The sequence below is a fragment of the Cryptomeria japonica genome, chromosome 5 (genome assembly GCF_030272615.1).
Source record: "Cryptomeria japonica chromosome 5, Sugi_1.0, whole genome shotgun sequence".
NCBI classification, from domain to species: domain Eukaryota; kingdom Viridiplantae; phylum Streptophyta; class Pinopsida; order Cupressales; family Cupressaceae; genus Cryptomeria; species Cryptomeria japonica.
In genome coordinates this window covers 675,304,916-675,320,709 of record NC_081409.1, presented here as the reverse complement: position 1 = coordinate 675,320,709, position 15,794 = coordinate 675,304,916, and the positions used below count along the sequence as shown (strand labels likewise).

At 36.7% G+C, this 15,794-nt stretch overlaps 1 protein-coding gene across 7 annotated transcripts in view; it reads right to left on the bottom strand.

Moving 5' to 3' along the window:
- Nucleotides 1-15,794, bottom strand: part of LOC131079368 (protein RAE1) — a 169,227-nt gene that overhangs the window by 69,828 nt on the left and 83,605 nt on the right. For all 7 annotated transcript variants that reach the window (XM_059221603.1, XM_059221602.1, XM_058017281.2 and 4 more), the window contains exon 7: nt 996-1,076. In XM_059221603.1, coding sequence (XP_059077586.1) covers nt 996-1,076 — 81 coding nt within the window. The remainder of the gene's footprint in view (nt 1-995; nt 1,077-15,794) is intronic.

Sequence of the window (15,794 nt, the reverse complement as noted above, 5' to 3'; positions counted from 1 at the left end):
TCTCTGCAGACCTAGTGACACTCATTCAAACATTACTTTTTTCTACAAATCACAAGGATTAGTAACTGCTCTTGTGCAAAATTGATCTGCAATCTCACCAAAATGAACTTGCAGAAATTAAGAAACATTGTTACAGATTGTGGTACTAATATAAATGATAGTCAGGAAGGAAAGAATGCTATAAAATATGTCAACACAGATTTTATCTTCGAAATCCCTCAAAAGACAAAAACCAACTTTGGCTGTGCCAATTAGACTAATTAAATAATTATTAGAAGCTAGACAAATACAATGAGTTGTAAAAGTATCAAATACACACTGCCCCTTGCTCCACTTACTTACATACATACTGTCAAGTCTATGGTGTGAATTACAATTGAAATTCTACTTTTCAATCTTCTAAAACACCTTCAAATCTACCTCTCATCTATTATACATGTTAGCATTTCAATTTGTCCCATTTAGGAAAGAAAAAATAAAACAGTGCCAAGGATAAATCTTTTTTCAAATTAGAAAGGGAAGCTCCCTTAATAAAAACTCTAATCAAAACCCTAGAACACTAAACTATAGAAAAAACCTATCATTTTGGTTCTCGATGGACACAAGGCATAACAACTCTTCTACACAATGCAAGAGATTTTATAATCCTTTGACTTAAAGCAAATGGCCTATGATTATCAATGGCATTGGCATAGAAAATCTCCTGACTAAAATCAAGCCAACATGCCATATATTTATAACCACTTACCTCCAGACTCAGAAATTGAGCTAAATTGGTATAAAAATAACCAATAAGAATCAACACCTAGTCCCTAGAACCAATTAAATTCGAAATCCAAAACACAAAATTCACCATATGTGTTTCAACAGAGATCTATTAATAATGAAATAGAGCAAGAACAGGTTATCCACAATAATTCTTATTGTCAATGAAGAAAAGGCCTGAATACAAATTACAGTGAACAAAAACAAAAAGAAGAATATGTACCACTCACCAAAAATCCGGCCTTGTCTGGAAAGGCTGCAACACATCTTGTTTGATATTTAAGGGGAGACATCACCCTCTTAAACTCTGTCTGCAAACCAGGTTCATCCCCCAAGTGTTAGTAGTGAATTGAAATGAGACTCTATCATATTTCCAAAATGGTACATAATCATAAGAGTTTTTCATTATCCAAAAATAAAGTTTATGCAAATCAAAAAATAAACTCAGATAAAGAAATAACTACTCGGGTTGGTAAAAATGCTTACAACATTACTCATAAGTCAAACAAAGAAAAATGCAGAATAACACCAACAAGTTTATCTTTCTTCTTGAATGATGGGATGCCCTTACAACCAAGGCTAGTGAAACCTACTAGTAAGATAAAACAGCCGATCTTACTCAACAATCTCTTAACAACTACCCAAAGCAAACAAAGAACTAACAAAATAGCTGGCAAAACAAAAACAAAAGTCAGATTCCTAGCAAAAGAAGAAATTGAGGCAAAAGAACAAGATTCCATAATTTTTGGGCACTAGAGAAGAAAGAGGTCCTGATTGCGGATCTTTTGCCCTTTCAACCATAACAGCATGAAAAAAACCTCAATGTTTAAAAACAAAGAACTGATCAAAACCCTGTTCCTTCACAGCCAACATTAAATCTCCAATTTGTTCTTCAGCTGGAAATGAAAAAAGAATATTTGGTGATTTCACCACGTTAAATGTGCGTAGATTTTTTGCGCAGCATATGCTGATTGTATCCACCAATAAGCATACAACTTAATAAATTATTGTAAACTATACAAGCAATTTACCGGAAAACCAGAATATACACTAGACTTCCCAGAAGCCTCTTCACTATGCTGCTTACTTCCCATGTACCATATAGAAAACAAATCTGCTAAATGGGACTGTAAAGAAAAAAAGAATGTCCAGACCATACAACTGGAGCAGAATGTTTATACAAGGACCAGATTGCAGTCAAGGGTTGTATGGTTGGAAAGCATACACTACAAGGGTCCACATACAGCAATGAAGAATTGGCAGTCAGTCATATGACAACTATAGAAAAATCATATTTGTCTGAATTGCCAGGGCATACATTTGTTTTTTGAACCCACTATACCCTATCAAAGAGTCATTAACATGATGGGTTTGTATCACAGCACAAGTGAATTCCTCAAGGTGCCCACGAATGATCAAAGGTGTAGGTATAATGTTAGTGTGGCTGGTCCACTAAGAGCGTGCTTAATATCCCATCTTCATTTGTGATTTGAGCCGATAATGGGCTTTCCAAAAGAGGGGATTCATTAATCTCATGATGCAAACTGGAATTCCAAAAAGAATTTTCTGAATCATGCCTTCTCTCTTGTTCAGGTTCATCTGCTTGTTCTTATTGCTTCCTTATCTTAAGAGGCTCATCCCTTGTATGCTCCATCTCCGTGTCTTCTTCCCTTGGAAGAAATAATGATCGAGAATAGGCTTCTCTTTTCTGTCTTGCTTGATCTATAAATTTGCAGCGTTCCTTGATTCCTTGCAGATTTTGTTTTGCTTCGGCAGTCAACAACTTTGCCTTCCTGGCTCTTTGTAACCATCCGTCACACAAACTTTGGGTATTCAACACATCTTCCATGCTATGATTGATAAAATTAGACCTCTTGTATATTGGATCTACATCAAAAGCATCATGTTTAACTCTTGAATCTTGACAGCCTCATTAGAAGACTCAATAACCTTTACATCGTCATGTTTTAAGACTGCCATCCCATGATTGCAAGGAGATATGTTACTGATGTTGTAACTCAGAAAATTAGAATTTGTTTTATACCTTAGCGTAGAGTCATCAACACCCTTAAACAACTCCCTTTCCATGTGAGGTTAACCATCAACAAGTGCTGTTCATGAGATATTTCCAACTGAAAGTCAAGCATATCATCCATCATAGATGTTGCTACATGGCTGCAAGTGATCATTATTTTCCAATGGTTTTTCCACATGATGCCTATCCAGTTTTTCTTTCCTATGACATCTCTTTCAAATTTTAAACCTTCATCATTAGATGTTGACTCATTAGGAGTACTTTCTGTTATGTCCTCTACCTCATGGCTGCAAATTACATTTTCATTTTCATCTCTATGGAGCTTTTCCATCCCTTTAACCATTTGTGTGATTTCAATCAAACTAGCATTATTTCCTTCTTCCATAGGAGTGGCTGCAACAGAAGATTGAGTATCAATCTGGGATGATGAAACATGTGCCAAACTTACTTGTAAACATAGGTCATCAATATCCTTATCCTTTGTTCAACCATCTTGGTAGCTTGATCGCTATCCTTGAACAAGTGTAGGTAATCAGCCTTTATTACTTCAATTCCCTCTTTGATAGGTTCCAATTGTACATGAGAGATCCCATTTTGAAAACCTTTTTGTCTTTCCTCCATTTGGGTCTTAACTATGAGGTCTTCAATGGCTACGTAAGTGCTATCAATGCTTGTTAATGCTAGCACAACTTCATTTTCTGAACCACAAATCGGTCCTTCAAAGCTTGCAAATTTAGGGGGTCTTCGATCAAGTTCACCAAGCTGGAAATCACATTCCAACCCAAGTCCACGATCCCACACCTTTTTTTTTTCACCAAGTCCAATGCTGAAACCAGGAGTAGTTCCATCATCCAGCTCAAAAGGTGGATTGTCATATGTTTTCTCATCACCAATTTCCAGCAACAAGTTATCAACGACCGCCACAAATGGATTCCTCCAATTATGTTCATGCATTGAAAGTGTATTGCTATTATGATGAATATCAAACGCAAACCCTATGTCAAACCTGTCAGCAAAAACTCTATGGCTGTCCTATGACTCGTGCCTCTTCAACATCAACTTGATGAAGGTGCTCAATAGTAGGATTTGTTTTTAAGCCCTCATCTAAAAATATGCTTTCATCATGCCCTTCATCTAAAGAAACATTAAAGAACTCATCAAAAGAAACATCATGGAAGTAATTTATCTTAGAAACATCGCCTGAAAAATCTGTAATTGGATTCAAGGCTGCTGTTTTATCCCCATTGTCATGCACAACCCCAACCACAGAAAATATATACCTATCAAAAGAACCATCCTGAAGCCCTATCTCATAATCTTTTCGTAGTGTTCTACGGCCATTGGGGATGGGGAGACAGGGGGATGGGGGGACAAAGGGACTAAGTTTGGGGACGACGGGGGGACGACGGGGAGGGGGTGGCGAGGTGGTGATGCTGATATAGTTATACATATAGTAATTGAAAAACTAGTTTTGAAAAAATGTATAACAGTATAAGAATTACATTTCAAATAAATCTAGAGGAACTTAGTAAAATTATAAAATACTAAATAGTAAAATTTTAAATACTAAATCTAAATAAGAAGCTTTATTGAATGTTAATTGCTAAATGAAATTGTCAAATTGGAGATTTCTATTATATCGAAAATATGAATATCTGATATGTAATATGAGATATCACAAAGTCTATAAAGATGATTACACGATACATCATTACAATGAGTAGCAAATACTAATAATGGTAGCATTACAAAAGACAAAATACCAAAATGTTAAAACTCAACATGCAGTGAAGGGAGGCCTCTAATCATCTGCAAACTCCTTATCACTAGAACTGCAAGACTCCCCACGGTCAAGATCCCTCAAGCTCACACCAACCAGCCCTACATCTGAAGTGGTAGGATTTGGACTCTCCTTGTACACAAGTGTCTTATGGTCCATGAGACGCAAAGCACTATGTACAGCCACAACCTTCTCTTCTCTCTTAGAGGTGAGTCTATTCCTCTTAAGAGAGTGGATCAAGCTATATGTAGACCAGTTCCTCTCAGCAGCTAAAGAACTGGAAACCTGAGATAGCATACGAATAGCTAGAGTGGTGGTCAAAGATTTCTGACCATGACAATTCCACCACAAAAGTGGGTCCTCTATGCCATAGTTTCTATATCCATATTTGCCACATCTGAATAACCCGTAAGAGTGGCAAATTTTGTCCACTCGATGTGAATTATGCTCGAATCTCCAGAATCATACATCTTCTCTATGCACCTAAAGAACCCCGCCTTCACCTCATCATCCTCAATTGATGTCACTCTACCCGGTCTAGCCTTGTACCACTTAGGATTCAAGGCATAGGCAACTATATGCAAAGGAGTGTTCAACTTGTCCCATCTACACTGAATGATCAGTCGGATGTGCTCATTGTAGAATGCAAGAGTGGGGTCCTTCACTCGCACAGCAACACTCATCTAGTCAAGCATAGAGTCAATGGCCTAATACACCTCTCCAAGGTTAGGTGCATCCCCATCCCCATAACAGATGACCTGGAATATCGGATAAATGATGGAGACAATGTATTTCGCATCAATCCAAAACACATCACTCTTCACTATCTCCATCACCTTTCTCCCCTACTCTGTCTTGGCCTCAGCCCACCTATTCCACTTTGTAGTCATAACCATGAGTTGCAATACCTCTTGCAACTTAATCATTATCTCCTAGAGAATGAAATAAGATGCATATCTGGTCTCAACTGGTTTCAAGAACTCCTTCGTGAAGGTCTTGAAGAGTGCATGTGAAGTGTGGTGGTTGCAGATAAACATTTGCACATCTCTCGCATCGCTAACCACTCCTCTAATCCAATCAATCTTCCCCATGTCCTTGAGTGCATTCTTAATGCCATGCACACAACATGGGGTCCACGAAATATGTCTATAGGCTGCCTCAATAAGTTTCCCTGTTGCTCTACACACATGGGTTGTATTTGTCATTACTTGGACCACATTTTGTGGCCCAACCTCCTCAATAGCCTCCCTGACGACCTGAAATTGAAAATCAACATCTTTGTAATGCCCTGTACAATCAACTGCTCTAAGGAAGTCTTGGCCCTCTACACATGTGACCATGATGTTGATGAGTTTACGATGGCTAATGTCCGTCTACACATCCATAACTATGCTGCACCCAGAGGCCACCTAACATGCCTTCATCTTCTCCATCAGAATATTGATCTTGGAATAGCTCTCATCCAGGATCGTGGTCCTCAATTTCGTCTCACCTAGTGGCACATATGACGGTCCTCCCTTCCCTACCATAGACATCATCTCCCTATAATAAGGAGACCGTGTATTATGAAATGGGATGCCATTGGCAAAGAAGAACCTGCCAATGGATTCATCTATTTCATCCTTTAGCTACACATTAAACATATCAACTACGGGGTCACTCTGCATCTTGCGTTTCCTTGTCCCCTTAGCCTCTAGTGATTGGGGCATGGCATTAGAAGTGGAAGTGGATGAAGGTCTAAACATCATTCCTCTTGTCTACGATGTATGAGGAGAAGTATGTTGCACTTGCTGGCTCTATTCAAGGGCTGCTCTAGTAGACAAAGTAGTAGGGGCTGAAACTTCTTTATCATCTGGAATGCCCCAAAGCTTGTTCATCTCAATTTTGTACTCTATATTTTTAGCTTCTGCCAAAAACTTACATGGATCCACATCTTTTCCTCTCCAAAAAAGAAAGTGTGCATTCTCTAGTGATGCTACCAAACCATGAAACTCCACAAATGTTGCACTGCCACTTCCTTGTTCCCCCACCTGTACTTGATGTGCCTTGTATTCTTGAAGCAAATTGTTTTAGAGGAGACTTAGGATCATAAGCACCCCTAACATACTGTGCCAACAACTCTGAAGGGCAACCTATACTAGCTGGTGCACTCACCATGGAACTAGATTGGGCTCCAAGATCAGCCCCATGGTCACCTACCTCAACCTCAGGTTCAAAATCTGAATCATTTTCACTATGAGAATGGATTTCCATCTCATCCTCACTCGTGTCATGGGAACTAATTGTGATAGTGACACTGCATTTCACAAAATAAAAATAAAAATAAATTCAGCCTAGTTTAACAAATTGAAATAATAAATTTGAAATTTCAATTTTGAAAAACAAAATTTTACATTTTTAATTTTATATTATTTAAAATTTGATGTTGAATCTTGAAGGCAAAATGATAAATGAATCATTCTGCCCTCAAGATTCAACATCAAATCTGATTTTGAAATGAATTAAAAAAAACCAAGTTTAAACAACCAAAAAATTGAAAATTAGAAAATAAAACAAAGAAAAAACAAGGAAAACCGTACCTTGTGCTTGAAAAATCTCTCCAAAATGTCGTAGAATCCTCTTCCTCTTCTTCTTGCTCCTTCTCACTCCTCTCACACTTCCACTCACTATTTTCACTCCTTCAACCAAACTTCTCCAACCTTTTTCTCCTCTTCAGCTTGCTTGAAAAAAAAATATCAGACTTAGAAATGAGAATGAAATAACTAAATTTGGTGGTTTTGTGTTGCATTGGGGGAAAGGTGGGCCCACGTCAAATTAGGGTTACCCCCCAACCCCCAAAAATGGCTCGTTATTTTTTTTTAAAAATTAATGCTTTTTTGCGTTGGGCAACAGGAGACTTCTGGACATCTCCCCACCCCCCAATAAACTTTTGGACGTCTCCCAAGGATCTCCAAGAATCCTTGGAGCCGCCAAGATGTCTTCGACGGAGCACCAATGGCAGTGGCGAGAGACACCACGTCCACATCCCTGTGTGAGAAACGCAGGCCTAAGAGGGGGGGGAACGATGTTTCCATGGAACGTTGTCTTTTTGTATCAAAACACTTTCTCATTACTTGTCTTTGGTTCTAACATCTTATTTTCAGACCATTTCTTATGTTTAGGTTTTGTCACTGTCCTTAGGTACTCTTTGATATTTGGGTCTTTCATAAGTTTGGAGAGTTCTTGCATTAATGCAGAAATGGACTTATTAGTATTCATCTTTGCCAATTTGTTGTGCAACAATCAAGAGAGGTTTGTAAGATAAACCACCGAATCTATCAGGTAAGTAAAGACCAAATGCAACCACAAATCAAACTACAATATTTCAGAACACGGGATGGCAAGAAAACTGCTCTAATACCACTAATGTCCCACCCTAGTGTGTGGCGTACTATGAACTGCCACTGAATTCTGGTCTGGAACTGATGTTTTGACTTTGTGTGATGTTTTCAAGGTTTTTTCAATGTAATACGTATAAACAACAATAACATCATGTACTATTATTTTGTAATTAGGATTTCTTATAAAACTCCAAAACCATACGCCCTAATTAATGTTTCTTTCTTATAATTTCTAACTCCACTTGGGGCGGTGTCCAAGGAAAGCAACTTTATTGTAAATTTATTTTCATAACTTTATAATTTTATCTTTTTAAAGTCACCTTTTGATATCATTTGTAATAATACAAGTAACCCCAACATGTAGTGAACTCCACTTTCCCTCTCCTAAGGCATCCATACTATCTCTCTAGACTTTAAGTGAACTTTAGAGAAGTATAACTTGGGTTTTAATATAGTTTTTAACTTGGCAACATTGAGACATCATAACTAATAATTGATACATCCCAATCAGCCTAAGCAACACATCTGAACCAAGAGAAAATCAACCCAACATGGGTCCTCTATCCGTCCCATTGGTCTACGAGGCCTTTGTGAAAGATTAATCCCGATTGGCTAACGTTGGCTAAGAAGGGGGCACTACAAGATTCCATCTCAAATTAAAAAAGAATTACAATTGAGAATCAAGGTAGTAAGGGTTTGACATTGAAGCAAAATTTGAGTCATTTACATCAAGATTTAAGCAATTTTCCCACCGACCTCAGAGGTTTCCAAACCTGAAACTTCATTTTTAGAGTTTCAAAATTATTTCCAGATTATAAAGGAGAAATTAGAAGTTATTAACATTCACTTTTTCTGGAAAAAAGGTCAAAATGAGGGTTTTGGGTCATTTTGCATTATTTCATGGTATTTTACAAATCCAAAGAGGTTTGAGATACAATTCATTTCATAATATTTTGGAGGTTAATTTACATGAAATAATTTTAAGTTCTTCAAGTGACTTTACTGTGCAAAACTTTGAACTTGCATTTTCCTATCACAAAGCTTTTTGCATTTCATTTTTATCCACAATCATGATTCAAAGTATTTTCTTCTTATCTAGGACTGATGCAAGGAAACAGATGAAACCGGATGAAAAGACAACAACATAAAGGACTTCAAAGTCAAGGATATCCAAGGAGGAGGATGGCTAAATATGAAAATGAAAATGCAAAAGAAAGGACAAAGAACGCTCTTGAGCAGATAGTTTCAGAAGAGTTAATCAAAATTGGAAACTCATCCGGTGGAGATATAAAGAATGGTGAACAAGGACGATGTTGGGTATCAAGATTCAAGATACATTGCTGGAAATGCAAAGACTTATTTATGATGATATAGAATTGGAATTGAAACAAAGAGCAAGGAGAAGAAAGTTTACAAGGCATGTAAGATGTAATGTCCCCACATTGAAATAGAATTTAATAATATATAATAATAATAAAATTAAAATAAAAAGAATATAATTAAAATTTAATTAAGTTAATGAATGATCAAAAGACATAAAATTGAAAGTTGTGACTCCCTCAAACATGAGATATAAAAGGGAGAAAAGAACCTCATTTGAGGGGGATAATTTGGGGAATCAAAAGTGCAGATCTGATTGTAAAAGGTTGTGCCCCTTTCAAAAGATATTTAGAAAAGGATAATGAAGAGTCGCACTCTTTCGAAGGGTGCTAATGGTGAAAGGGTGTGTCTCTTGCCAAGGGGCATACATGATGAAAAGGTGTGACCTCTCCCTCGCATTGAGAGATATAAGGAAAGGAATCAAAGCATCCAGTGACATCGCCATGGATCAGATCAGATCAGATCAGATCAGAACTGTTATTAAGTGACAGGCAGTAACATCTTTGTTCTTGGTGGTATGCATGGGGATGTGCTTAATATATGAAGCCTAATAATGTTCCTGTGCAGAATTTAGTAGTAATATTAATATAAAGTGCAATATGTATGACAGTCATACTTAATTTCATATACGTTCATAGCACATGAAAGACTATAATATTAATAGCCCATTCCTAAATACTTCTGCTAATGCCTATGGAGGATGGGAATGGTTTGTGCAAAGGGAAAGGCAGTCTAATTCCACACCAATCAGGTAGTCCCAAGATGGGGTAAGGATCAGTGATCCTGAAACCTTGAGGGAGTAGTCCCAAGATGAGGTAAGGACCTGCATCCAGAAACCTTGAGGGAGCTTGTTTGTGGTTTGGTTTCTCAGCGCCATAGCACCATAATTACATCTTCCTCCATTAGGGTTAGGTAGTAACCAAGTTAGACCATAATATAGACGGTTATGATTTATAATATGAAGGAATAGTAGCAATAAGCATAATAACATTTGGCAGAGCATTTAATGATGTATGACAATAGTTGATAACATGACAGCTTCCAAGTAGGGGGCATTACATAAGAGCTGAAGTGGCATCTACTCATCTTAGCCAATCAAATTATTCATGGTCAACATGTCCAGATTCATTGAACATGACTCCTACAAAGAGAGAAATTGGCATGTGGAATGGCATTAAATGAAATATTACAACTTATTTTGCATTGGTCCTTTCCCTCAAATGACATGCATTCAAAGTTGTGTAATTTTCTCATTGGTTGATATTAAATGTATGAGGTGGTAGTTATAACTAACTCCACTCAGGGTTTCTTTGAATTATCTTGGCTGTAGATTTAGAATCAATTGGGGCCCTTGATTTGTAATCGTAAGTCTATAAAAGGCTTGGTCTTCTCATTTGAAAAGGTTAAAAGTTAATAGTGGCAAAAATAGTGATAATAATAGTAGGACGAGGAGATTAGATAGTGTTGCCAAAATTATGTTCGAATCAATACATAATTTTCATTGAAGATATGGTGAACATTTGTATGAAGTTTCAACATTTTGCATGGTTTCTACTTCTCGAGTTTTAGTTAAAGTTCTTTTATTATAATAGAGAAATCTTAAGATATTTGATGAATTCCTTGTTTCATACCATTTGTAATTTGTTCATTGCAAATTACTTTGCATGGTTAGTCTGGACTCTAAACCTCCTTTGGCAATAATTCGATTGGGGATGTTCATTTGGATTGTATCAGCATTAGGTATTTGAATGAATGTTTACAATATGAAAATATTTCACCACCTTAGAAGATTGCACACTTTCTATGGCATTGTAAGCTATCTCTAGTTAAGTAGAAAGTAGTTCCATAAGGGATTTGTCTATCTAGGCACTATCTATTATCATCATTGTCCCTAGGTTTTAGAATAGATTCTCTAACCCTTATCCTTTTATCCTTTTGTTTGAAGAGTTCAAGTTAATATAGGAAGAAAGCATCACCCAAATTGCTATATCGGATGTTCAAGTTCCAATTGCTTTGTAAAAGTGAAAAGCACATATCCCTTTTTGTAAACAGCAAATCACATCATTTCACTAAGTCTATCCATTGCAACGTCAAGACCTGACGGTGAAAACCTTTTTAAGGCACCTAAGGATGGGAGACTTGACACTCTTCCTTAACACTAGTAGGAGCGATGGAGCCTTGAGTTACCTTAATTGATCACATTGTTTAGCATTTGAGGTTTCCTTGTTCAAGAGCATAGAATACTTGGTAATTTATTCTGTGTTGGAAAGTGTCACAAAACACACATCAACACAGTGCTCCATTTTGTGTTTTCATCTTGTTGAAAGAAAAACAAAAAACCTCACACTGTCACAAGCTCTTATGTTATCCCATCCATCTTCCTCACTCTTTTGCACCTCCATTTGAATTTTTGGCACTCTGACATTTCTTCCAACTTTCGAGCCCAATAGCTCCTTCCAATAATCAATCCCTATAGCCGCCTAGCCCTGCCACACGCCCTCATTCATACTTGTCCCCCAAATTAAGAAGGGGTCAACAGGTTATTGAACCAATAGTAAAATCTTGGTCAACACCAACCCTATGACTTTACACAACCCTCAACCTCAACCATTTCAAGCCATTCATTCAAACCCAGTCTCCCTTTGGCCCACACAACACTTTCCATCACCCGTTGGACCACATCAATTTCCTCTATTTCCAACAACCAAGCTAAAAAGAGTGATACCACCTCCATGTTGGTCCATTGCTAAAATATTCACATTTTGGTCTCTCAACACAAGTCCTGTAGGATTATCATAGGTAACCCCATCGAAGTTTACCTTGACCCATCCTTTGTCCAATAGAACCCACCTCGTACCTACTCTAAGGTTGACCTGCAAATCAACCTACCTAAGCCCATGAATGAAGTATTATTAACATGTTATTTATTAAACAATATCGATATAAATTTTACAACTATTTTTTTAAGAGGGCTAAACGTTTTCACTCGAAGCTATGAACCAGTGAGGTCACAAATGGAGGACCTCATCCCCCCTTAAACATCAACAATAGCACCCTAGCGGGCTTTGACCCTTGATGGCAAGAACAACAACACCACAACTTAACCATCACATCATGCCAATGCCTGCAAGTTTTACAATTATTTTATAGTAGTAATCATTATATTATTTTAAACTATAAATTTTTATAACTATCCAAATCAAGCTTTTATGGCGATAGGTGCTCATGGCCCACTTTTGAAGAATTGATTAGAACGAGTAGAGAGGGTGAAAGGAAACCAAATCAAAAAACGTCGAGGACTCAAAAAGGAAGTGTGGCTCTCTGTTGTCAGCTTTGAACTGAAACAACGTAAAATGTAGAATGTTTGATGCATGGGGCTTTGAACTAAAACAATCACCAATTCACTGCTGATTTCCATCGTTATTCAATGCATACTGATTCCATATCATGCCCCTCCTATTATAGACTCCATGAGATATTAGGAATTCTTTTAGGTTGAAAAAAATTCTAAATCCAACCTAAATTTACACAAATTCCATGCAGACTCCAATTTTGGGACATTTTGTACTCAGAAACCGCCTACTTTTTGGGCAATTTGGTGACAATGATTGTGTGGTCATATGCCTACACTTTTTCCTTTAGCATTAGTAGTACAGTAGTACAGGAATAATTTGGAAGGCATAATGTGTAACAAAAGAGAGTAATATTGTTGATGAGAATTGTATGGCATATTCAACACTAATAGGGAACCTTACAACAAAGCTTAAAGACTGTATGACTAACTTAAAAGAAAATACAACAAAGTTTGAGATATTGCATCCAAGAGAGATCATACAGTTTGAGGCCATACGCTAGGATCCACACACAATGAAGAAATTCATACAATATCAAGGTCATACAAGTGCTGAAGTTGTTGGCAGATTTTGAAAATTTTAAGTCTATATTGCTTTTCTGAAATAATGGAAAGCAACATGTTACTTCAGAAAAGAAATATACTACAAGAATTCGAAACCTGTAAAAAAATTGATATTACAAGTTACAAAGATGCAAACAATCAAATAAGAAATAATTTAAATTGGAAAACAATTCATATAATATTAAACCTGCGATAGAAGTCTGATAGCCATTTTTTGCAAATGTTTAGGCATGGCAACATGGAAATTCCACTTCACAAGGTCCATTTCTTTTTTAACTACTACTGTATCAACTTCTGCATAATTTTCATCGAAGGATGCAAAAAAACCAAACTCATCTCAAATCTCCAGAGTAACTTTAAAATTTGTAAACCTCTTTTTAAAGGCTTTTTAATATCCATCAACTACCTCAACATCCATATCTATTGTTGTTCTACTTGGCAATTCCAATATGTCAGCATGGCTGTAATGTCCCCTTCCTAACCAGTCAACAGGTTGAACCATTAGCCTAGTCAATCGAGTTCCCACAGGCTAATGGGTGAGTGAATAAGGAACTCGTTGGGCATAATTTCATATTTTGTGGTCCAACACTTTATTTTTAAATAACATAAGGTCCTAAGTGAAAATTTGTAATGTCCCCTTTGGGATATTCCTATATTCTGCCCTAGAATCACCAAATAACATCTGAAATATATTAAGGAGATGTAAATTGCCAACTTTAAGCCGTGATTTAGAGCCAAGAACTTGAAGATATATAATTCTGCTGATAATTTTTATTAATTCTGAAACTGATTGCTTCTTTCTTGGTCAGTTGCCTTCTTCCTCTCCTTCAATTGTCTTTTCTTGATTACTTTACCCTCATACCTCCTTCTTTGAAACCTGTTATGTATTTAATATATCTTTTCCTTTTGAGTCTGCCTTTTACCTTCGTATGCAGTTCTGGACTACTTTCCTTACTGGAGACACCTGATCACAAAGGAGGCAACTCTTGTTAGATGCGTGCCTTTTCTTAAGTCCAACTCAGATCTCCCAATTCTTATCTTCTCCTATTTGATTCCATCAGGACTTTCTTATATTACAAATCAGAACTTCTTTTCTTTATCATTCTATTCCTTATTTCAGATCCAATGCTATTCTATTTCCATTCCATTGATCCTTCCTGGATTCAATTCAGGTCTCCTTCAAATCTGCAGATTCTATCTTTCAAAACTGCTCAAAAATATATTCATGTCTATCGTAATAATATATTTATGTCTTCTGTAGTGCTATATTTATATCTGTTGTAATTGATATGTTTAAGTCTCCTCTGATCCGTGTCCTGTTCCTTTCCACACTTCTCTTCTATTTATCCTTCCCTTATGCAGTGATTCATCTGCTCTCTATATAACCCTTAATTTCAACAGATGGTTATGTCTCTTCCTATGGACATCACCCTTGCAGAGAGTGGCGACCCTAATAATGCTGACATGATTGCACCTTATCAAGGATTATTAGGGATACGTATTAACATAAACACAATCCTTAACTTCCTTAATTTATCCGCTGCCCAGTTAACCTGTATATGAATCATTACATGCAGGTTAAGGACTCATCGCTGCTCTGCAATAATTTAATGTGTCTTTTGTATGTTCCATCTTGTTTTCATCAATCGTCCTAAGCATTGGCCTTATATATGCCTTTGTTTAGGGCTGGAGTATAAGTCAGCCCTTAAATATTTTATCTCAAGGACAGGTCAGCCATAATTACATAGTGATCACCCTTATTTAAACTTATATGTTATTTATCTTATCAAAACCCTAAGTCAGCTTCTTGACTGGGTCGGCCCTAGCCCTTTTACAGGTTTACAGAATGCAACTTGTATTTATTAAGGCAGTGATAATTCTCAAGTCTGCACTTTCTGTTAGATTGGCAGGGGCATGACAGTCCCTTCCCAAATTTGCTTGTCCTCAAGAAATGACGGTTGCTAACCAAATCTTTGCAAAATGTAAGGGTTTCAAATCATTTCTAGGGGATTCGTAATCCTTAGATCCTCCATATGGTAAAATTAGCTTCAATAACCTTGGTATTACCCTGAGTTGCAAATTTGAACTAAACCTCGCAACAACATATTCTAGAGTTGGAAATTGGCAATGTTCAAAATTTAAGGGGAGCCTTCCACATATTAAGATGAGGATTAGAAGCATGGAACATATATATGACCTTAAATTTTTTTTTTCTAAATAAATTCATATCTTTTGGTTCACTCTTAGTTATTCTCATATTCTAGATCAGCCAAAAATAAAAATCTCACGAAGATAAGAATACATTTACATTAATCATTGGGGTAGACATATTGGAAACACATCAGGTATGAACCAAACATGGAACGCAAAAAAAAAACGTAAGCGTAAACATGAATAAATGCAGACATGGAGCATACACGTAAATACACGTATTGTTAGATCCCTTCTTATTGACTAGAATGCATCCATTGATTTATTTTTACCCTACAGGTTGGCTGGATCAAAGAAGAAACACATTAGTATTTGGATCTACAAAAG